The sequence below is a fragment of the Salmo trutta genome, chromosome 4 (genome assembly GCF_901001165.1).
Source record: "Salmo trutta chromosome 4, fSalTru1.1, whole genome shotgun sequence".
NCBI lineage: Eukaryota > Metazoa > Chordata > Actinopteri > Salmoniformes > Salmonidae > Salmo > Salmo trutta.
In genome coordinates, this window is record NC_042960.1 from 51,215,429 (window position 1) to 51,238,825 (window position 23,397).

The 23,397-nt window shown below is 43.1% G+C and overlaps 1 protein-coding gene across 1 annotated transcript in view; it reads left to right on the forward strand.

Annotated features, from left to right (window-relative positions):
* Positions 1-989: 989 nt before the first annotated feature.
* LOC115192551 (unconventional myosin-If) overlaps positions 990-23,397 on the forward strand; it is a 28,121-nt gene continuing 5,713 nt past the window's right edge. The window contains exons 1-18 of the mRNA XM_029751181.1: positions 990-1,192; positions 4,543-4,674; positions 5,455-5,544; positions 7,126-7,220; positions 7,842-7,929; positions 8,236-8,325; positions 9,837-9,968; positions 10,208-10,342; positions 15,395-15,527; positions 15,716-15,912; positions 16,010-16,090; positions 16,210-16,296; positions 16,403-16,489; positions 20,903-21,070; positions 21,210-21,295; positions 22,581-22,662; positions 22,787-22,893; positions 23,119-23,217. Of these exons, the coding sequence (XP_029607041.1) occupies positions 1,190-1,192; positions 4,543-4,674; positions 5,455-5,544; positions 7,126-7,220; positions 7,842-7,929; positions 8,236-8,325; positions 9,837-9,968; positions 10,208-10,342; positions 15,395-15,527; positions 15,716-15,912; positions 16,010-16,090; positions 16,210-16,296; positions 16,403-16,489; positions 20,903-21,070; positions 21,210-21,295; positions 22,581-22,662; positions 22,787-22,893; positions 23,119-23,217 (1,892 nt within the window). The 5' untranslated portion in view covers positions 990-1,189. The remainder of the gene's footprint in view (positions 1,193-4,542; positions 4,675-5,454; positions 5,545-7,125; positions 7,221-7,841; positions 7,930-8,235; positions 8,326-9,836; positions 9,969-10,207; positions 10,343-15,394; positions 15,528-15,715; positions 15,913-16,009; positions 16,091-16,209; positions 16,297-16,402; positions 16,490-20,902; positions 21,071-21,209; positions 21,296-22,580; positions 22,663-22,786; positions 22,894-23,118; positions 23,218-23,397) is intronic.

Consider the following 23,397-nt stretch of genomic DNA (forward strand, 5'->3'; position numbering starts at 1 on the left):
GGAATCTTTGGGTTGTCTGAGAATTTATAACACGGCTTTTGATGCTCCTTGGTTGGGGTCTGAGCAGATTATTTGTTGCAATTGCAAACGTAATAAAATGGTGGTCCGATAGTCCAGGATTATGAGGAAAAACATTAAGATCCAAAACATTTATTCCACAGGACAAAACTAGGTCCAGAGTATGACTGTGGCAGTGAGTAGGTCCAGAGACATGTTGGACAAAACCCACTGAGTCGATGATGGCTCCGAAAGCCTTTTGGAGTGGGTCTGTGGACTTTTCCATGTGAATATTAAAGTCACCAAAAATTAGAATATTATCTGCTGTGACTACAATGTCCGATAGGAATTCAGGGAACTCAGTGAGGAACGCTGTATATGGCCCAGGAGGCCTGTAAACAGTAGCTATGAAAAGTGATTGAGTAGGCTGCATAGATTTCATGACTAGAAGCTCAAAAGACGAATTTTTTTTTTTTTTTTTGTAAATTGAAATTTGCTATCGTAAATGTTAGCAACACCTCCGTCTTTGCGGGATGCACGGGGGATATGGTCACTAGTGTAACCAGGAGGTGAGGCCTCATTTAACACAGTAAATTCATCAGGCTTAAGCCATGTTTCAGTCAGGCCAATCACATCAAGATTATGATCAGTGATTAGTTCATTGACTATAACTGCATTTGAAGTGAGGGATCGAACATTAAGTAGCCCTATTTTGAGATGTGAGGTATCACGATCTCTTTCAATAATGGCAGGAATGGAGGAGGTCTTTATTCTAGTGAGATTGCTAAGGCGAACACCGCCATGTTTAGTTTTGCCCAACCTAGGTCGAGGCACAGACACGGTCTCAATGGGGATAGCTGAGCTGACTACACTGACTGTGCTAGTGGCAGACTCCATTGAGCTGGCAGGGTGGCTAACAGCCTGCTGCCTGGCCTGCACCCTATTTCATTGTTCTTGTTTCGCTCTAGGTCTGTGTATGAGGAAGTAGATTTGAACGCTGTGGATGTTGAAGTCTTCTTGGTGTCTCTCTGACTGACTGTGTGTGCTGGAGACTTCCTGACTGTGATGGCTGTACTTTGAGGGTCTAGTGTGGGATTTCCGACACACACACACACACACACACACACACTCTGGACTTTGGACAGCTGAGGCAGGACCGCAGGAAGAGAGAGGCACACACAACGCTGGCACGATGGTAACACACCTCCACCTCACACACACATTTAGACTGATGCGGACTCTCACTAGGGCTTGTCTATTCTCTACAGCTATACACTGAGTTTTCCTCTCTCACAGACTTACTGAAAACATGGCCTTATATGTTAAGTTGAGGTCACTTGACACAGCTGTACAGCGAAGTCTCACATTCTGCCCTGAAGCTAGCACTTTGAAGCCTGGCAACTGCTGACTTAGAACAGATGTTGAAGCACGGTGATGTTCAGTGGTGTCTGACTGAGATTTAAACCTGTTCCATTCTTACACAATGAATGGAAGAGGACATAATGTGAAATGGTAAAGATATGTGAAGATGATGAAAGGAAAATAGATAACTTCTATGTTCTATCGCTCTTTTCAACAACTGTCATACAACAAAGCGTTGCAAAACAGGGGGTAGTGGACGTTAAGTAGTAGAGAATGTAACTCCTTAAATGGAGAAGATGGTTTCCTTTCCTCCTTTGACTGACAAGCCCTGCTCGTGTCCACCTAGGTTTTAGTGAGCATTCCTACACTAGAGGGATAGATATATCCTCACATTTCAGTAAGAGTGTGTGCTTTTCATAACCAGAGATTGGATTCTTATGACTTTAACACGACATGAGAGAAAAAGTACATGATCAAAAACATTCAAAACTGTCCTATCAAATGTGAAAAGGAGCACTAGATGTGTCTTTTGTTCCTGAGAAGCTGGGTAAGGTCTAACCGCAGGGGTGTAAGGAGGGACTGCAGCAGAGATGTGTTGTAAAGTCGAGAGGGTTTCACAAGATGCAGTGGCGAGGCTTTAGAGGGGAAGTGCAGCAGCCCTGGCAGAGAGACAGATGGGCCTTTGGTTTCTATCGCAATACTTCCTCCTCACACTCCCAAGCACAGATCCTGCCCCTAACTGGATACCCAAACACAACAGATTAGCGAAGATAACGGAATTAGCCAAATTTACATTAAGCTTACATTAAGACCGTTTTCATTGATGGATATATTTTTGATGCCCTGTCAGAACTTTCTCTGCGACAGGCTGACAGCAGTGACAGGGATGATGAATAGAATACAGTAGTAGCACAAAGCATCTCTCAGGTCTGACACTGCACAGCAGAAAGTGGGCCATTTTTAACTTGATCAACAATCACATCAGCACTTAGCTATTTTAAGCTTTTGGATTTTGTCCACCATGTCCACCATTTTATCAGCACATCCTCACACTTGTGGTTATGACTATGGTACAACCTAATGTTAGGTAAAGAGCTGAGATACTGTAGATCAATTGAAACTCTGATTTTTTTCTCTCTGTCTCTGTCTAACCTAATCACTGTCTTATTGTCGCTGACTTATTTGAGTGTTTTGTACAGTTTAAATTTCAAACAAATGGATAATCTGATTTTGTATGTGAAAACAAGGTGTCAGTCCCATGCTGGTGATGTGGGAGAGTGAGTGAGAGAGAGTGAGTGAGGGAGAGTGAGGGAGAGAGTGTGAGAGAGAGTGAGAGAGAGTGAGAGAGAGAGAGAGGGAGAGAGAGAGGGAGAGAGAGGGAGAGTGAGAGAGAGAGAGAGTGAGAGAGAGTGAGAGTGAGAGAGAGTGGGAGAGAGAGGGAAAGAGAGGGAGAGAGGGGAGAGTGAGAGAGAGAGGGAGAGGGAGAGAGAGGGGGAGAGTGAGAGGGAGAGAGAGGGGGAGAGTGAGAGAGAGAGTGAGAGAGAGTGAGAGAGAGTGAGAGAGGGAGAGAGAGTGAGAGAGAGGGAGAGAGAGAGAGGGAGAGAGAGGGAGAGGGAGAGAGAGGGAGAGAGAGAGGGAGAGAGAGGGAGAGTGAGAGAGAGAGTGAGAGAGAGAGGGAGAGAGAGGGAGAGAGAGGGAGAGAGAGTGGGAGAGAGAGGGAGAGAGAGGGAGAGAGGGGAGAGTGAGAGAGAGAGGGAGAGAGAGGGGGAGAGTGAGAGGGAGAGAGAGGGGGAGAGTGAGAGAGAGAGTGAGAGAGAGTGAGAGAGAGTGAGAGAGGGAGAGAGAGTGAGAGAGAGAGTGAGAGAGAGAGGGAGAGAGAGAGGGAGAGAGAGAGAGAGAGTGAGAGAGGGAGAGAGAGAGGGAGAGGGAGAGGGAGAGGGGGAGAGTGAGAGAGAGAGAGAGAGAAAAAAATGACGCAGTCAGAACTGTGGTTTGACCCGGCTGTTTTTGAGCCGAGCAGATTATTTATGGATATGTTGTGATGTGTGTGACAAACAAACAGCCTTATAAGTCAGGTTGTTCACATGAAAAGTGGGAATGAATCTTTACAACAGAGCTATTCCATTACCGCCCTTGAGGACTGAAGTACTGCTGGTTTTCTTACAGTATCTACTGTACATGGTATCTTACTGATAATTGAATATCATTGATTGATTGGACAGAGAGTTGACTGACTCATTTTGGTTGAAATATACAGATGTATTAAAATGTTCTCCTCCAAAGTTATCATCAGCTGGTTAACAGTTGGAACTCAGATCACAGTAACCATGTCAGACCTCCTTTCAGGTTCCACCCCACATCAAATCAAACCGGTGTTGGGAACCCAAACAAGGCAGGACCATGTCATACAGTGTAATACAACATCTTTGGCCAAACCTGGGCCACCTCAACTGTGGTGATGGGGAGTCAGGAAGCTCTCTGCACTATGTGGTGACAGTGATCATCATATCAAGGGCATGCAGGTTGAGTGTAGAAAATGTAAAGGTCGTCCACTAATTGACAATTACTTTACAATGCACAAGATTCATTTTGAGTAAAGAAATCACCAAACCATGGCCCAATGGTGTACTTTAAACTGAGTGCCCTCCCATTCCACAGACTCCTATAGGTAGCATCTATATTCAACAGATACCATAACTAATGGTTATCACTCTGGCAGATTAGAGTGGGAAGCAGTACTTTACAGAGATGGCCAAATTGGCATACGCTCACCTCATCTACTGCTCGTTGCCTGGTAACTGTCCTCAGCTTCCTGAACTGATAACCACAGTTAGTCACATTCTTAATGACAGGGTTACACACAGAGAGACCCTGCTGCTGACAAACTTCTCTCTGATGTCTGCTGGTGCATGTGCCTTCCAATTATAGTAGGCCCATGCTTCCTCTGGTTTTCTATATCCTGTCTTAAATTGTAGATCCCCTCTCATAATGTACTGTACTTCACATTCAGTAAGAACTAGGTCCTCTACAGACCAACCTCTGCTTTTCTCTCTGTCTCAATTCCAAATAAAATGATGTGCATTCCCTAACCCTAACCCTAATCCTAACCCTAATCCTAATCCTAACCCTAACCTGAACCCTTACCCTAACCCTAATCCTAACCCTAACCGTGTGCTCCTGCAGGGCAGTAAGTACCACTGGCAGAGTCAGAATGTCAAGCAGAGCGGTGTGGACGACATGGTGCTGCTGTCCAAGATCAGCGAAGACGCCATTGTGGAAAATTTGAAGAAGAGATTCATGGATGACTTCATCTTTGTATCCTGTTGGATTGTTTGTTAGAGAGCTCCTGTACCACTTCTCTCAAAAACACCTTTTCCTGTGAAGAGATGGGTATTTTAATGTTTCTGTTCTTGTTTCTTTAAATGTCTCTTCAGTGAATGCTAAAAATAAGAGGGGAAGTACACTGTGAAAACATGACCTGCCCCCACACACACTCTATCAGACTGATATATATAGGCACACATGTACACACACACACACACTCACATGAACATGCACACAAACAAAACATCTTACAAAGGACTTTATACCATGTTGATAGATTTTAGATTAAGGATCATTGAGGTCATATCACTGGCCAATAGCATACATGTAGGTCCTTCCATTCTGTATCAAAGGTGACCATAGATGATACTCCTATTGACACTTAGCAACAACACAATAACAACAACACAATAACAAACATACCATCCTTGCCTCAGGCATCCCCCTAGCACACATTTTCACACAGCAGACACACATCTATGTCTGCAATAGTAGGACTGCACTGTTCCTCTTTTAAATTCACTGTGTGACTCAACAGCAAACTTCCCTATTTTTAGGACACTTTTTACTGGACATTAGGCACTTACGTCATACTTTGTGTGACATTTTTTTAAATATTTTTGGATATTATCCAGTCTGGACGAAACTATGGTTTGGGATATTTTTATTTTTGAAAGGTTGATATCATCATAAAAAATGTCACTGTGATTGTTTCAATATTACATGATTTCACCAGAAACACCCTCCCTATTCCTTGACAGTCATGTGCAGACTTATATTGGCTCTGTGTTGATATCAGTGAACCCATTCAAACAGATGCCCTATTTCACTGACCGGGAAGTTGAACTCTACCAAGGGGCTGTGAGTAAACCATCCTATTCTTCATTGTTTACTTTGGCCTTAATATGCCCATTAATTTCCTTGTTTACCTTAGTAGTTGTACACTGAACAAAAATATAAATGCAACATGCAACAATTTCAAAGATTTACTGAGTTACAGTTCATATAAAGAAATCAGTCAATTGAAAACAATTCCTTAGGCCTAATCTATGGATTTCACATGACTGGGAATACAGATATGCATCTGTTGGTCAACAGATACCTTAATAAAAAAGGTAGGGGCGTGGATCAGAAAACCAGTCAGTATCTGGTGTGACCCCCATTTGCCTCAAGAAGCGCAACACATCTACTTCGCATAGAGTTCATCAGGCTGTTGATTGTGGCCTGTGGAATGTTGTCCCACTCCTTTTCAATGGCTGTGCGAAGTTACTGGAACACGCCGTTGTACACGTCGACCCAGAGCATCCCACACATGCTCAATGGGTGACAGGTCTGGTGAGTATGCAGGCCATGGAAGAACTAGGACATTTTCAGCTTTGTGGAATTGTGTACAGATCCTTGTGCCATGGGGCCGTCCATTATCATGCTGAAACATGAGGTGATGGCTGCGGAGGAATGCACGACGATGGGCCTCAGGATCTCATCACAGTATCTTTGTGCATTTCTAATTGCCATAGATAAAATGCAATTGTGTTCGTTGTCCGTAATTTATGCCTGCCCATACCATAACCCCACCGCCACCATGGGGCACTGTTCACAACATTGAAATCAGCAAACCGCTCGCCCACACAATGCCATACACATGGTCTGCGGTTATGAGGCCAGTTGGAGGTACTGCCAAGTCTCTAAAATAACGTTGGAGGTGGCTCATGGTAAAGAAATTAACAATCAATTCTCAATTGGCTACAGCTCTGGTGGACATTCCTGCAGTCAGCATGCCAATTAAACGCTCCCTCAAAACTTAAGAAATCTGTGGCATTGTGGTGTGTGACAAAACTACACATTTTAGAGTGGCCTTTTATTGTCACCAGCACAAGCTGTACCTGTGTAATGATCATGCTGTTTAATCAACTTATTGATATGGCACACCTGTCTGGTGGATGGATTATCTTGGCAAAGGATAAATGCTCACTAACAGGGATGTAAACAAATTTGTGCACAACATTTTAGAGAAATAAGCTCTTTGTGCATATGGAACATTTCATGGATTTTTTATTCAGCTCATGAAACATAGGACCAACATTTTACATGTTGCGTTTATATTTTTTTCAGTGTACATTAAACTTCCCCTCTTTTGTTCTTTTCTCTCTCATTTTCTCTCTCTCTCTCCCTCTCTCTCTCGCTGTCTCTCTCTCTCTCTCATTGTCTCTCTCTCTCTCTCTCTCTCTCGCTGTCTCTCTCTCTCTCGCTGTCTCTCTCTCTCGCTCGCTCTCTCTCGCTCTCTCTCTCTCTCTCTCTCTCGCTGTCTCTCTTTCTCTCTCTCTCTCTCTCTCTCTCTCTCTCTCTCTCTCTCTCGCTGTCTCTCTTTCTCTCTCTCTCTCTCTCTCTCTCTCTGTCTCTCTCTCTCTCTCTCTCTCCCTTTCCATCTCTCTACCTGTAAAGGCCCAGTATGAAAACCCTCCCCACATCTACGCCCTGACTGATAACATGTACAGGAACATGATGATTGATCAGGAGAACCAGTGTGTTATTATCAGGTGTGTTATTATAACAGTCTCACACTTTATTTATAAAGTCTGCAATCTCTTTCTTCTGGAAGGCAGGATGTAGGTCTAGTGCTTCTCTGTTCCTCCGTCTTAACACCTTAGGCCAGTGTTCCCCAACCCTGGTCCTCCAGTACCCCCAACAACACACAGTTTCGCTGTAGCCCTGGACAAACACACCTTCGTCAACTCATTGAGGGCATGATGATTAGTTGACAAGTTGAATCAGGTCTGCTTGTCCATGGTTACAATCAAAATGTATGCTGTTGGGGGTACTGGATGACCAGGGTTGGGCTGTTGGGGGTACTGGAGGACCAGGGTTGGGCTGTTGGGGGTACTGGAGGACCAGGGTTGGGCTGTTGGGGGTACTGGAGGACCAGCGTTGGGAAACACTGCCTTAGGCCTTCTCATGTGTGTCATTCCACCCAAGCTCACTGAGGCCAACTTTCACTGCTTTTCTAAAAACTACCAAAGAATCAGTGTTTCATTTCCTTTATACCAAAAATTTAAATGTGAATTGCATGTGCAGCCATAGTTCACCTTTCCAAAAAGTTTCACACAAAGTATTTGACATTGCCTCTAATATGTCTGTGTGTTATGTGTGTGTTGTGCCAGCGGGGAGAGTGGAGCTGGGAAGACTGTGGCTGCCAAATACATTATGGGTTACATCTCCAAAGTATCAGGAGGAGGTGATAAAGTGCAGGTATTAGCATATTACTATTAGCATTATTACCATTCATAAAACAACTATTAGCATCATTGCCATTCATAAAACAACTATTAGCATCATTACCATTCATAAAACAACTATTAGCATCATTACCATTCATAAAACAACTATTAGCATCATTACCATTCATAAAACAACTATTAACATCATTACCATTTATAAAACAGCTATTAACATCATTACCATTCATAAAACAACTACTAACATTGCCATTACTAATGGCTGTGATTGAGACTCTGAAGTGCTGTGTTGGGATGTTTCTCCGTATGTGTCTCTCAGCATGTGAAGGACATCATCCTCCAGTCCAATCCTTTACTGGAGGCCTTCGGCAATGCCAAGACTGTCCGCAACAACAACTCCAGCCGCTTTGTGAGTGATACGTACAGCAATCAGCCTTCCCTTTCCCATTATTTCTCTTTCTATCCTCCTCATCTTGTACTTCCTCCTCTTCTCCAGACACTGGGTGTGGCCTATGAAAGTAAGACTGATTCTGTAAACTTTTCATTTCTGCAACTATTTGCCCTGAACTCTAACGGGTCTGTTAGTCACGTGCTACCTATTCTTATAGCCAATACACTGTGAGGTTGTTGTTTTTCCTGTACTCTACCAGAGATGATCTGGATTCTGCAGACTATATAACCACAGAAGCAGTATGCAATAGTCACCTTTCAACCTCTCCCCTTTCTCTACTGCTGTGACCCTGAGAAGTTATTGTCAGTTCCTAGCCACATCCACATGCAACAGAGCAGGCTTTGTAAATGAGTGCCTGTCACCTCTGGTGTTTCCTGCCTCTGAGGTGCTCTGCTGTGTGTACTGCAGGCCTCTATTACGGAAGAGCAACACAATGAGATCAAAGAGCTTGAGAATCCCGATCTGAGGTGAAATCCTGGGTGGGGTTAACAGCTGTCTAGTAAAGTAATGTAACCAACAATTTACCCATCAGTTGTTGTCTTAAAAGGAAAATCCACTCAAAAACGATATTTTGGTATTGTTTTCTATTAGTCTACTGTTGATACAGTCTTGTGTTTTGCATGTCAGCAGTCAAGCAGTGATTTGCATGTCAGAAGTCAGGTTCTTAAGATATTGGACTTTCAAGAAGCAAAGTGTCACCGGCCACATCATCATGATGATGCAAAATGCAGTGGACTAATGGAAAAAATACTAAAATATCGATTTTCCCTTTAAAGGTTAAATACCCTTCCTACACGTTTATGTTATTTACTTACAAATCTATTTTTAGGGAGTTTACTACAACTTTGAGGCCCTTGTGTCACTGCTGTGATGCTCTCATTTTCGCAGTCCATACTAGGGCTATATCCCCACTCCAAACCACAACCCTCAACTCATTGTCACGGGTGTCGTAAGGATTAGACCAAAATGCAGCGGGAGTGTGTATACTCATCTTCTTTTATTCGGTAGAAAGAAGGAAAAACAAAACAAAACACACGTATACAAAAATAACGACAATAACAGTCTTGTCAGGCACACAGCTAAACAAGAAACAACTACCCACAAAATCCCATAGAAAACACCCCTCTTAAATAGGATCTTCAATTAGAAGCAACTAGGAGCAGCTGCTTCCAATTGAAGGTCAACCCCATTAACTAAACATAGAACTAGACATACTAGATAAACATAGAAATATACTAACATAGAACATAGCCCAACAAACCCCGAAACACTCTAAACAAACACCCCTCTCAAAACAGAACATAGCACAACAAACCCCGAAAACACTCTAAACAAACACACCCCTGCCACGTCCTGACCAAACTACAATAACAAATAACCCCTTTACTGGTCAGGACGTGACACTCATAATAATGACCCGTGTCTAATTTGAGTTATATGTTTTTTGTGGGTGTGTTCTGATCTAACAGGGTAAGTACTTTGAGATCCAGTTTAGCAGAGGAGGAGAGCCGGACGGTGGTAAAATCTCCAACTTCCTCCTTGAGAAGTCGAGGGTGGTGAGCCAGAACGAGAACGAGAGGAACTTCCACATCTACTACCAGGTCAGTCGGGCCCTGAGCTAGGCCAGCAGTAACACAGCTAACCACAATGATTCTCTCACTACCCATCTTTAGGGGAGATGTCCCCTCCTACTGGCCTTTCGTACAACTGTTGCACAATGTGAATGACCTTTTCACCCTTGAGCACATTAACGGTTCTGTAGTATTTCATAACTGGGTGTAAATTGTTGATGTGTAATTAATGTTCTTTCAGTTGTATTAACCTGAACTGTTGTATTTAGCTAATAGAGGGAGCCAATCCCCAGCAGAAAGAAGGCCTGGGCATCATGACTCCAGACTACTACTACTATCTGAACCAGTCAGGGACATACAAAGTGGACGGAACCAACGACAGCAAGGACTTTCAGGAGACAATGGTTCTTTACTCCATCAGGGATTAAAACATATAGTACACTTTTTTCACAGAAGCACTGGGAGCAAATTGACACTTCCGGTTTACACTACCGGTCAAAAGTTTGGGATCACTTAGAAATGTCCTTGTTTTCCATGAAAACATACATGAAATGAGTAGCAAAATGAATAGGGAAATATAGTCAAGACGTTGACAAGGGTATAAATAATGAGTTTTAATTGAAATAATAATTGCGTCTTTCAAACTTTGCTTTCGTCAAAGAATCCTCCATTTGCAGCAATTACAGCCTTGCAGACCTTTGGCATTCTAGTTGTCAATTTGTTGAGGTAATCTGAAGAGATTTCACCCCATGCTTCCTGAAGCCCCTCCCACAAGTTGGATTGGCTTGATGGGCACTTCTTACGTACCATACGGTCAAGCTGCTCCCACAACAGCTCAATAGGGTTGAGATCCGGTGACTGTGCTGGCCACTCCATTTTAGACAGAATACCAGCTGACTGCTTCTTCCCTAAATAGTTCTTGCATAGTTTGGAGCTGTGCTTTGGTCATTGTCCTGTTGTAGGAGGAAATTGGCTCCAATTAAGCACCATCCACAGGGTATGGCATGGCGATGCAAAATGGAGTGATAGCCTTCCTTCTTCAAGATCCCTTTTACCCTGTACAAATCTCCCACTTTACAACCATCAAAGCACCCCCAGACCATCACATTGCCTCCACCATGCTTGACAGATGGCGTCAATGTCACGAATCCCACCGAAGGTGGCTTCCCTGCCTGTTCGAGCGGCGCTCGGCGGTCGTCGTCGCCGGCCTACTAGCCACCGCTGATCCCTTTTTCCTTTTCGGTTTGTATGGTCTTATTGGTTGCACCTGTTCCCTGTTGTGTTTCTTGATTTGTGTTTATTTAAGCCTGTTTAGCCCGCCCAGGTTTGTGTGGGATTATTTTGCTGTCGTGTTATTTTGGACGTGCTGGCTGACGCCTTATTTCTCTCTCCGGACTGTTTGCCCTGTGTTTTGGGTTGGTCATTGATTTAACGCGCCCGTCTGTTTGGTGTGACCGGTTTGTGCCGGAGAAAATAAAGACGTTGTACTTTACCTCTGCTCTCTGCGCCTGACTCCAACCACCACTCCTAGTATCCCGTGACAGTCAAGCACTGCGTCTCACGAATGTTCTTCTTTGTGATCCGAACACCTCAAACTTAGATTTGTCTGTCCATAACACTTTTTTTCCAATCTTCCTCTGTCCAGTGTCTGTGTTCTTTTGCCCATCTCAATCTTGTATTTCTATTGGCCAGTCTGAGATATGGCTTTTTCTTTTCAACTCTGCCTAGAAGGCCAGCATCCCGAAGTCGCCTCTTCACCGTTGATGTTGAGACTGGTGTTCTGCGGGCACTATTTAATGAAGCTGCCAGTTGAGGACTTGTCTGTTTCTCAAACTACACACTCTAATGTACTTGTCCTCTTGCTTAGTTCTGCACCAGGGCCTCTCACTCCTCTTTCTATTCTGGTTAGAGCCGGTTTGCGCTGTTCTGTGAAGGGAGTAGTACACAGCGTTGTACAAGATCTTCAGTTTCTTGGCAATTTCTTGCATGGAATAGCATTCATTTCTCAGAACAAGAATAGACCACTGAGTTTCAGAAGGAAGTGCTTTGTTTCTGGCCATTTTGAGCCTGTAATTGAGCCCACAAATGCTGATGCTCCAGATACTCGAGGACGTCATCCCCACAGTGGCTGTACGTACATACCCCAACCAGAAGCCATGGATTACAGGCAACATTTGCACTGAGCTAAAGGGTAGAGCTGCCACTTTCAAGGTGCGGGACTCTAACCCGGAAGCTTACAAAAAATCCTGCCTTGCCCTGCGACGAGCCATCAAACAGGCAAAGCGTCAACACAGAGCTAAGATTGAATCATACTACACCGGCTCCGATGCTCGTCTTATGTGGCAGGGCTTGCAAACTATTACAGACTACAAAGGGAAGCACAGCCACGAGCTGTCCAGTGACACGAGCCTACCAGATGAGCTAAATCACTTCTATGCTCGCTTCGAGGCAAGCAACACACTGAGGCATGCATGAGAGCATCAGCTGTTCCGGACAACTGTGTGATCACACTCTCCGTAGCCGACGTGAGTAAGACCTTTAAACAGGTCAACATACACAAGGCGGCGGGGCCAGACGGATTACCAGAACGTGTGCTCCGGGCATGTGCTGATCAACTGGCAGGTGTCTTCACTGACATTTTCAACATGTTCCTAATTGAGTCTGCAATACCAACATGTTTCAAGCAGACCACCATAGTCCCTGGGACCAAGAACAAAAAGGCAACCTGCCTAAATGACTACAGACCCGTAGCACTCACGTCCGTAGCCATGAAATGCTTTGAAGGGCTGGTCATGGCTCACATCAACACCATCATCCCAGAAACCCTAAACCCACTCCAATTTGCATACTGCCCAAACAGATCCACAGATGATGCCATCTGTATTGCACTCCACACTGCCCTTTCCCACCGGGACAAAAGGAACACTTATGTGAGAATGCTATTCATTGACTACAGCTCAGCATTAAACACCATAGTACCCTCAAAGCTCATCACTAAGCTAAGGATCCTGGGACTAAACACCTTCCTCTGCAACTGGATACTGGACTTCCTGACGGGCCGCACCCAGGTGGTGAGGGTAGGTAGCAACACATCTGCCACGCTGATCCTCAACACTGGAGCCCCCAGGGGTGCGTGCTCAGTCCCCTCCTGTACTCCCTGTTCACCCACGACTGCATGGCCAGGCACGACTCCAACAACATCATTAAGTTTGCAGACGACACAACAGTGGTAGGCCTGATCACCGACAACAACGAGACAGCCTATAGGAAGGAGGTCAGAGACCTGGCCGGGTGGTGCCAGAATAACAACCTATCCCTCAACGTAACCAAGACTAACGAGATGATTGTGGACTAAAGGAAAAGGAGGACTGAGCATGCCCCATTCTCATCGACGAGGCTGTAGTGGAGCAGGTTGAGAGCTTCAAGTTCCTTGGTGTCCACATCACCAACAAACTAGAATGGTCCAAACACACCAAGTTTGTTGGGGCACAACAAAGCCTACTCCCCCTCAGGAAACTAAAAAGATTTTGCATGGGTCCTGAGATCCTCAAAAGGTTCTACAGCTGCAACATCGAGAGCATCCTGACTGGTTGCATCACTGCCTGGAACGGCAAATGCTCGGCCTCCGAACCGCAAGGCACTACAGAGGGTAGTGTGTACGGCCCAGTACATCACTGGGGCTAAGCTGCCTGCCATCCAGGACCTCTACACCAGGCGGTGTCAGAGGAAGGCGCTAAAAATTGTCAAAGACCCCAGCCATAGTCTGTTTTCTCTACTACTGCATAGCAAGCTGTACCGGAGTGCCAAGTCTAGGACAAAAAGGCTTCTCAACAGTTTTTACCCCCAAGCCATAAGACTCCTGAACAGGTAATCAAATGGCTACCCGGACTATTTGCATTGTGTGCCCCCGCCCAACCCCCCTTTTACTCTGGTGCTACTCTCTGTTTATCATATATGCATAGTCACTTTAACTATACATTCATGTACATACTCCCTCAATTGCCCCGACCAACCAGTGCTCCCGCACATTGGCTAAACGGGCTATCTGCATTGTGTCCCGCCACCCGCCACCCGCCAACCCCTCTTTTACGCTACTGCTACTCTCTGTCCATCATATATGCAGAGTCACTTTAACCATGTCTACATGTACATACTACCTCAATCAGCCTGACTAACCGGTGTCTGTATTTAGCCTCGCTACTTTTATAGCCTCGCTACTGTATATAGCCTCGCTACTGTTATTTTTCACTGTCTTTCTACTGTTGTTTTTATTTCTTTACTTACCTATTGTTCACCTAATACCTTTTTTGCACTATTGGTTAGAGCCTGTAAGTAAGCATTTCTCTGTAAGGTTGTATTCGGCACACGTGACAAATAAACTTTGATTTGATTTGACCTGATTTGATTACTCTACTAGTCTAAAGAAGGCCAGTTTTATTGCTTCTTTAATCAGGACAACAGTTGTCAGCTATGCTAACATAATTGCAAAAGGGTTTTCTAATGATCAATTTGCCTTTTAAAATGATAAACTTGGATTAGCTAACATAACATGCCATTGGAACACAGGAGTGATGGTTGCTCGACAACCACTGTGATTATTATTATTTGACCCTGCTGGTCATCTATGACCACTTGAACATCTTGGCCATGTTCTGTTATAATCTGTTATAATCCTCTCTAGGTTTCTTCCTAGGTTCTGGCCTTTCTAGGGAGTTTTTCCAAGCCACCGTGCTTCTACACGGTGGCTTGCTTGCTGTTTGGGATTTAAGGCTGGGTTTCTGTACAGCACTTTGTGACATCAGCTGATGTAAGAAGGGCTTTAGAAATACATTTGATTTGATTTGATTTGCTGATCATGGGCCTCTGTATGCCTTTGTAGATATACGCCTGTCAGCAACAGAGCTACCACACCCATTGCTGACAGGTGTATAAAATCGAGCACAGAGCCATGCAATCTCCATAGACAAACGTTGGGGTGGCAGGTAGCCTAGTGGTTAGAGTGTTAGACCAGCAACCGATAGGTTGTTGGATCGAATCCCTGAGCTGACAAGGTACAAATCTGTTGTTCTGTTCCTGAACAAGGCAGTTAAACTACTGTTCTCTGGTAGGCTGTTGTTGTAAAATAAGAATTTGTTCTGAACTGACTTGCCTGGTTAAATAAAAAAAATATTCACTTAAAAATCAGCTGTTTCCAGCTACAATTGTCATTTACACTCTATTTCTGATCAATTTGATGTTATTTTAATGGACAAAAACAAAAAACAAAAAACAAGGACATTTCTAAGTGACCCCAAACTTTTGAACGATAGTGTATATTCGTAACACAGGCTTATAATTTGCAAAATATACTGTTCTGTTGCGTATTCTTCCATCATATTCCCTCAGTCCCAATTCTAGATGTTGTTGTGTGTTGTCCGGAGCAGGAGTAATGACTCTCTGTTGTATTTTGTCCACAGGAAGCCATGCATGTGATTGGGATCCCAGAGGCCCACCAGGCTCAGGCGCTGCAGATCATAGCAGGAATCCTGCACCTTGGAAACATCAGCTTCATAGAGGCAGGCAACTATGGCCAGGTGGAGAGCACCGACTGTGAGTGGGAGACATAAGAACGCGCAAACATGCATAATACATTCGTAAATGCAACTGTCCCCAGTGAAGATGGAAAAAAAACATTGGAGACATTTGGGATAGTAGCTAAGCAATTTGCCATTATGTAGAAAAATGTATATATTTGTCACGTGTTGTGTTTTGTTCTGTTTGTATTTTCTCCCTCCCAGTGCTTGCCTTCCCTGCCTATCTGCTGGGCGTTGACCCAACGCGTCTGCAAGACAAACTGACCAGCAGAAAGATGGACTCGAAGTGGGGTGGAAAGTCTGAATCAATCGATGTGACTCTTAACCAGGAACAAGCCACCTACACCCGCGACGCCCTGGCTAAAGCCCTTTACACACGGCTCTTTGACTACCTGGTGGAGGTTAGGGACATCTACTATAAACTGCAATGATACACACAGAGACATAAATACAGTAACGAAACGTCCGTTTCATACTAACTAATTATCCCCATACCAGGCCATAAACAAAGCCATACAGAAACCTCATGAAGAATACAGCATCGGAGTTCTTGACATATATGGCTTTGAGATATTCCAGGTAAATCATTTATTAAATAAATAGAAATGTACATCTCTGATGGGATAACGAGACAAGACACAGCTATGATGATAATATGTTGTAACATTGTCTCTAACCTGGATGTGTTCCTCTGACAGAGGAATGGGTTTGAGCAGTTCTGCATCAACTTTGTCAACGAGAAGCTACAGCAGATATTTATTGAGCTGACACTGAAGGCTGAACAGGTACAAACCACTCTCAAACATCAACACTTTTCATTTCTTTAAGAGGTGTCTTGGATGTTGTTTAATAGTTATATTGGCATTGTCTATCTCTCTGTGTTTCTCCCAGGAAGAGTACGTTCAGGAAGGCATCAAGTGGACACCAATTGAGTATTTCAACAACAAGGTTGTCTGTGACCTCATCGAGAATAAGTTGGTAAGCTCAAAATTACACAATATCTCCTCAACTGTGTCTACAGTCACATCCAAAATTATTGGCACCCTTGATAAAGACGAGCAAAAAAGAATGTATCAAATACAGTACCAGTCAAAGTTCGGACAACCCTACTCATTCAAGGGTTTTTCTTTATTTTTCCTATTTTTTACATTGTAGAATAATAGTGAAGACATCAAAACTATGAAATAACACACACGGATTCATGTAGTAACCAAAGAATTGTTAAACAAATCAAAATATATTTTATATTTGAGATTCTTCAAAGTTGCCACCCTTTGCCTTGATGACAGCTTTGCACACTCTTGGCATTCTCTTAACCAGCTTCACCTGGAATGCTTTTCCAACAGTCTTGAAGGAGTTCCCACATATGCTGAGAATTTGTTGGCTGCTTTTCCTTCACTCTGCGGTCCAACTCATCCCAAACCATCTCAATTGGGTTGAGGTCAGGTGATTGTGGAGGCCAGGTCATCTGATGCAGCACTCCTTCACTCTCCTTCTTGGCCAAATAGCCCTTACACCGCCTGGAGGTGTGGTGGGTCATTGTCCTGTTGAAAAACAAACGATAGTCCCACTAAGCACAAACTAGATGGGATGGCGTATCGCTGCAGAATGCTGTGGAAGCCATGCTGGTTAAGTGTGCCTTGAATTCAAAATAAATCATAGATAGTGTCACCAGTAAAGCACCCCCACACCACCTCCTCCATGCTTCACGGTGGGAACCACACATGTGGAACCACACATCATCATCCGTTCACCTAAATTTGGACTCATCAGACCAAAGGACAGATTTCCACTGGTCTAATGTCCATTGCTCGTGTTTCTTTGCCCAAGCAAGTCTCTTATTATTATTGTTGTCCTTTAGTAGTGGTTTCTTTGCAGCAATTCGACCATGAAGGCCTGATTCACGCAGTCTCCTCTGAACAGTTGATGTTGAGATGTCTGTGACTTGAAATCAAATCAAATCAAATCAAATTTATTTATATAGCCCTTCGTACATCAGCTGAAATCTCAAAGTGCTGTACAGAAACCCAGCCTAAAACCCCAAACAGCAAGCAATGCATGTGAAAGAAGCATGGTGGCTGGGAAAAACTCCCTAGGAAAAACTCCTGAGAAAGGCCAAAAACCTAGGAAGAAACCTAGAGAGGAACCAGGCTATGAGGGGTGGCCAGTCCTCTTCTGGCTGTGCCGGGTGGATATTATAACAGAACATGGTCAAGATGTTAAAATGTTCGTAAATGACCAGCATGGTCAAATAATAATAATCATAGTAATTGTCGAGGGTGCAACAAGCACGTCCGGTGAAACAGGTCAGGGTTGAACACTGTGAAGCATTTATTTGGGCTGCAATCTGAGGTGCAGTTAACTCTAATGAACGTATCCTCTGCAGCAGAGGTAACTCTTGGTCTTCCTTTCCTGTGGTGGTCCTCATGAGAGCCAGTTTCATCATAGCGCTTGATGGTTTTTGCGACTGCAGTTGAAAAAACTTTAAAAGTTCTTGACATTTTCCGAAATGACTGATCTTCATGTCTTAAAGTAATGATGGACTGTTGTTTCTCTTTGCTTATTTGAGCTGTTCTTGCCATAATATAGACTTGTTTTTTTTACCAAATAGGGCTATCTTCTGTATACCACCCCTACCTTGTCACAACACAACTGATTGGCTCAAACGCATTAAGAAGGAAAGAAATTCCACAACTTAACTTTTTACAAGGCACACCTGTTCATTGAAATGCATTCCAGGTGACTACCTCATGAAGCTGGTTGAGAGAATGCCAATAATGTGCATTGCTGTCATCAAGGCAAAGAGTAGCTACTTTGAAGAATCTCAAATATAAAATATATTTGTATTTGTTTTACACTTTTTTGGTTACTACATAATTCCAAATGTGTTATTTCATAGTTTTGATGTCTTCACTGTTATTCTACAATGTGAGAACATAATAAAAATAAAGAAAAACCCTTGAATGAGTAGGTGTGTTCAAACTTTTGACTGGTACTGTAAATAATTATTTGATACTAATACAATGCTCAAATTAAAAGATTTAGTTTAACAAGTAATACAAAATTTTTTAAAAAGATAGGTTTCAAAATGATTGGCACCCCTGTTTTCAATACTTTGTGCAAACCTCCCCTTTACGCGGATGTAGCCTTTTTCTATAATATTTTATGAGATTGAAGATCACATTGGGAGGGATCTTAGACCATTCCTCCACACAGAATCTTTCCAGATCCTTGATATCTTTTGGTCTGCGCTTATGGACTGCCCTCTTCAATATAAACCACAGGTTTTCAATGGGTTTCAAGTCCATAGACTGAGATGGCCATTGCAAAATGTTGATTTTGTGTTCAATTAACAAATTCTTTGTGGATTTTGATGTTGCTTGGGTTTATTGTCTTGCTGGAAGCCACATATAGCCAAGTTTCAGCCTCCTAGCAGAGGCAACCAGGTTTTTGGCTAACATGTCCTGGTACTTGGTAGAGTTCATGATCCCCATAACATCAAAGATCCACCAGCATATTTTACAGTAGGTATGAGGTTCTTTTCTGCATATGCATCCTTCTATCGAGACCAAACACCACTGGTGTGCGTGCCAAAGAGCTCTATTTTCGTCTCATCTGATCATAGCACCCAGTTTCAATCTAAATAGCCTATTGGCATGGAAGTGTTGTCTAATGTAGATTTGGAGACTTGGTGGCCCCAAGACGCGACCAAGTTCTGTAATTCTACAACTGTGGCCCTCAGACTAATCTTTGCCTCCCGAACGATCTTCCTCACTGTGCGTGGGGACAAGATACACTTGGGTCTTCTACCAGGTAAGTTTAACACTGTTCCAGTGGTTTTAAACTTCTTTGTTGTTTCCCTAATAGCGGTAAGTGGTATATTTGGTTTTCTGTGTTTTTTTGTACGTATTGGCTGATTTATAAAAGTCAACAGCTATTTGTCTCTTTTCATTAGTGAGTTCTTTGCCTTTCCCCATGGTGATGGATGACAAATGGATTTTGCATGCATGCTACCTCATTTTTATACCCCAGGGAAAGCCATAAAAGGCTACAATACAGTTCCTTAAAGATGCACTATGCAGAAATCGTTCCACCATTTTCTAGTTGCTAAATTTCTAATAGTTCACCTAATTTCAGTTTATGTGATAAAACAAGCAATATAGTGTTGAGAATCATCTAAACCGCTGTGAAATATCCATTCCATAACGAAAATTATTACATTTTTAGCTGTTTGAAGCTGGTGTACAAAAACGAAAGTAAAAGACGCATAAACACGGCTTAAGAACGGGAAGCATAAAATAAGAGGACATAGAACAGATCTACAGATTCTTGGACTTGCTTCCAATGATAATGACAGATATATAACACACATTTCTATGTTCATTTGGTCAAGTTGCTGAAAAAGTTACATATTGCAGCTTTAAAGGGTGACTGCACTTCCTGATTTGACCTCCTGTTTTAGACTTTGTGAATTAAGAAATGCTAGTGGCCAGGACTGAATTCAAACGTGAGTTGGTTTCGGGGTGTGGGTGTCTCTTGTGTGTGTTTGCAGGTGGTAAGAGTCGGCCTAATTATTTGCCAACTACATAGTGTAAGTCCTGAATGAATCATGAATAGTGATGAGGGATGTCATACACCCCCAAAAAATGCTAACATCCCCTGTTAATGTAATGGTGAGAGGTTAGCATGTCTTGGAGGTATGACATTTGTGCGTTTGTAACTTTCTCACGCATTATTATTCACGATTCATTCAGGACTATGCGTAATCAAGGTAGCATCCACATTAACGTAGAGGTGTTTAGAAACATATTCTATTCTAATTTACAATAAAAGGGACTCCAAAATGACACAATACATTAGTTACCATTCATTAATTTCTATTGGGCACAAAATGATCTGAAACACAACCAAAACAAACAGCAAATGCATCCAACAAGTTTGTAGAGTCACACGCTTGATATAGTCACTGCATGCTATGAATATGGGACCAAATACTAAACGTTTGACTACTTTAATACACATATAAGTGAATTTGTCCCAATACTTTTGGTCCCCTAAACTGGGGGGACTATGTACAAAAAGTATTGTAATTTCTAAACGGTTCACCCGATATGGATGGAAATACCCTGAAATTAAAGCTGACAGTCTGCACTTTAACCTCATAGTCATTGTATCATTTCAAATCCAAAGTGCTGGAGTACAGAGCCAAAACAACAGCACTATTGTCACTGTCCCAATACTTTTGGAGCTCACTGTAGCTCAATATTTGTATTATTTATATTATACAGTCTTTTTTGCTAAACTTTATCAATGGTGCCAATCAATTCAGATGTGACTGTATATTCTATTTGTGGCTACCACTCTAAATTTCTAACAATCCCTCCCCTCCAGAACCCGCCAGGCATCATGAGTGTGCTGGATGATGTGTGTGCCACCATGCATGCCAAGGGTGAGGGGGCAGACGGCACCCTGCTCCAGAAGCTCTCGGCGGCTGTGGGCACACACGAACACTTCAACAGCTGGAACTCGGGCTTCGTCATCCACCACTATGCAGGCAAGGTGAGTACCAGGAGAAGACAAGAGTTGTAAACTCAAAACTGATTTAAGTACACACTTCATGTGGGTAGACATATGGGTGAGGTGTGAAGGTTGCTGTGAATTTTAAGACTTACACATAATGTATTATCTGTCACCTCAGGTCTCCTACGAAATAAACGGCTTCTGTGAGAGAAACCGGGATGTGCTTTTTACTGACCTTATTGAACTCATGCAGAGCAGCGAACAGTATGTATTCCTCTATCTTTACCTTAACTGACACATCCCAGTAAGCAAAATGACGTTGAAAATACGTCTTTTAGACCTCTTTTCCAGACGTGGATGTCAGGTTCATGTTATGTGATGAACGAATGGTGAAAATACATATTCACGTCAATAATACAATTTATGGACGTCGAAAATACATATTTCCCGGACGTCGAAAACACATATTTTCTGCACATCAAAAATACACATTTTCTGGACGTTGAAAATACATATTTTCCTGATGTTGAAATCAGGTGCATTTTAGGTGCTGAATGAAAGGCGAAAATACGTATTTTCCGGACGTCAAAAATACATATTACACAGAAGTTGAAAATACGTCTTTTTTCGGTCATTAATTATTTGGCCAAATTTCTCAATGACATAAGCATTATATCCCAATAATGATTTTTCAAGCCTCTTAATATAGGAAAGAGGAGCCAACTGAAGAGTGCAACAGAATATTTATTATTGCTCCCTAGTGACGGGACGATTGATACCGGAGCTCCGACACTCCGATGCAGTTTAAGAAGCACTTCTGATTCGACACAACGTAGCAATGCTTGTAACAAAGTAACAACACCACCTAATGATGACGTTCCAAGCTTCAGATGTTACACTACCATCTGACAGGTGTCGGAACTCAGAACTGAAGGTGCTGACCTTCGCTGGAAGCTTTTAGTTTTTATCTAGCTAGATATTTCATATTTGTGTTGTTTGCTCTATAACCTATTCGTTTATACGCAACATCTGTCCGGTGAAGTCCACAAAGCAAGTATTGCATGTAACAGACAGTTATATTACCTGCAGTACTGTCAAGCAAGTTAATGTTTTTGACAGTTTACTAAACAACTAGTGATTTAGAACCACAGAGTTACTGCACATCAGCACAAAGACAACATGAGCACTGGCTCCGCTATTCCAGCACCATTTACACTTAAACATTTAAACATCATCAAATCAACAAGGCTTAGTTTAATGCATTGAAAACAAACTTAAAGATAACAAAAACAATGTAGTCCCAATCAATGTTGCTAAATATCATGTGGCTGTCCATGGTACTGATTTCTGTGTGTGTGTGCTTGCTTGCGCAAGTGAAAAACAAAAAGTTGAACCCCACCAATGCCATCCTCCTCTCTTTCATGACTCTGCCATTCAGTACACTTTTAGTTTTTGTTTTCATAGGCTACCTAGCTAAAATGCTAAAATGCTAAAATGCTTAACTTAATGTGAAAGCAATTCAATATGGTCCTCCATCTTGTCCCCACAGTGGCTTCATCCGCAGCCTCTTCCCTGAAAACCTCAACACAGACAAGAAGAGCAGGCCCACCACTGCTAGCTGTAAGATCAAGGTAACAGTCCCCACTCCACTACTGTACCAGCACTATGGTTCAGTGGCTGAGTGTAACAGCACTCCCAAAGATTTCAGCTTATCAGTATGTGGTGGTACATCCATCCCTTATGTTCTCTCTGCAGAAACAAGCCAATGATCTGGTGAACACGTTGATGAAGTGCACCCCCCACTATATCCGATGTATCAAACCCAACGAGACTAAGAGACCCAAGGACTGGGAAGAGAGTCGGTGTGTCCCTATAACACCCCCTAACAGATATCATATACAATAACAGAACATTTAGGGAATTCAGAAGGGCGCTATAATGCTCTAGTTTGGAACATTAGAACATAGGGGATATTGAACCTGTGTGTGTGTGTGTTTGTGTGTGTGTGTGTGTGTGTGTGTGTGTGTGTGTGTGTGTGTGTGTGTGTGTGCGTGTGCGTGTGCGTGTGTGTGTGTGTGTGTATTTAGGGCGAAGCACCAGGTGGAGTACCTTGGGCTGCGGGAGAATATCCGTGTACGTCGAGCCGGCTACGCCTATCGCAGAGTCTTCAATAAGTTCCTACAGAGGTGAGTCTTACTTACTCTTAGGTGTGTGTACTTCAGTGTCTGCTGGGTGTCCTTCAGTGTCTGCTGGGTGTCCTTCAGTGTCTGCTGGGTGTCCTTCAGTGTCTCCTGGGTGTCCTTCAGTGTCTGCTGGGTGTCTTTCAGTGTCTGCTGGGTGTACTTCAGTGTCTGCTGGGTGTCGTT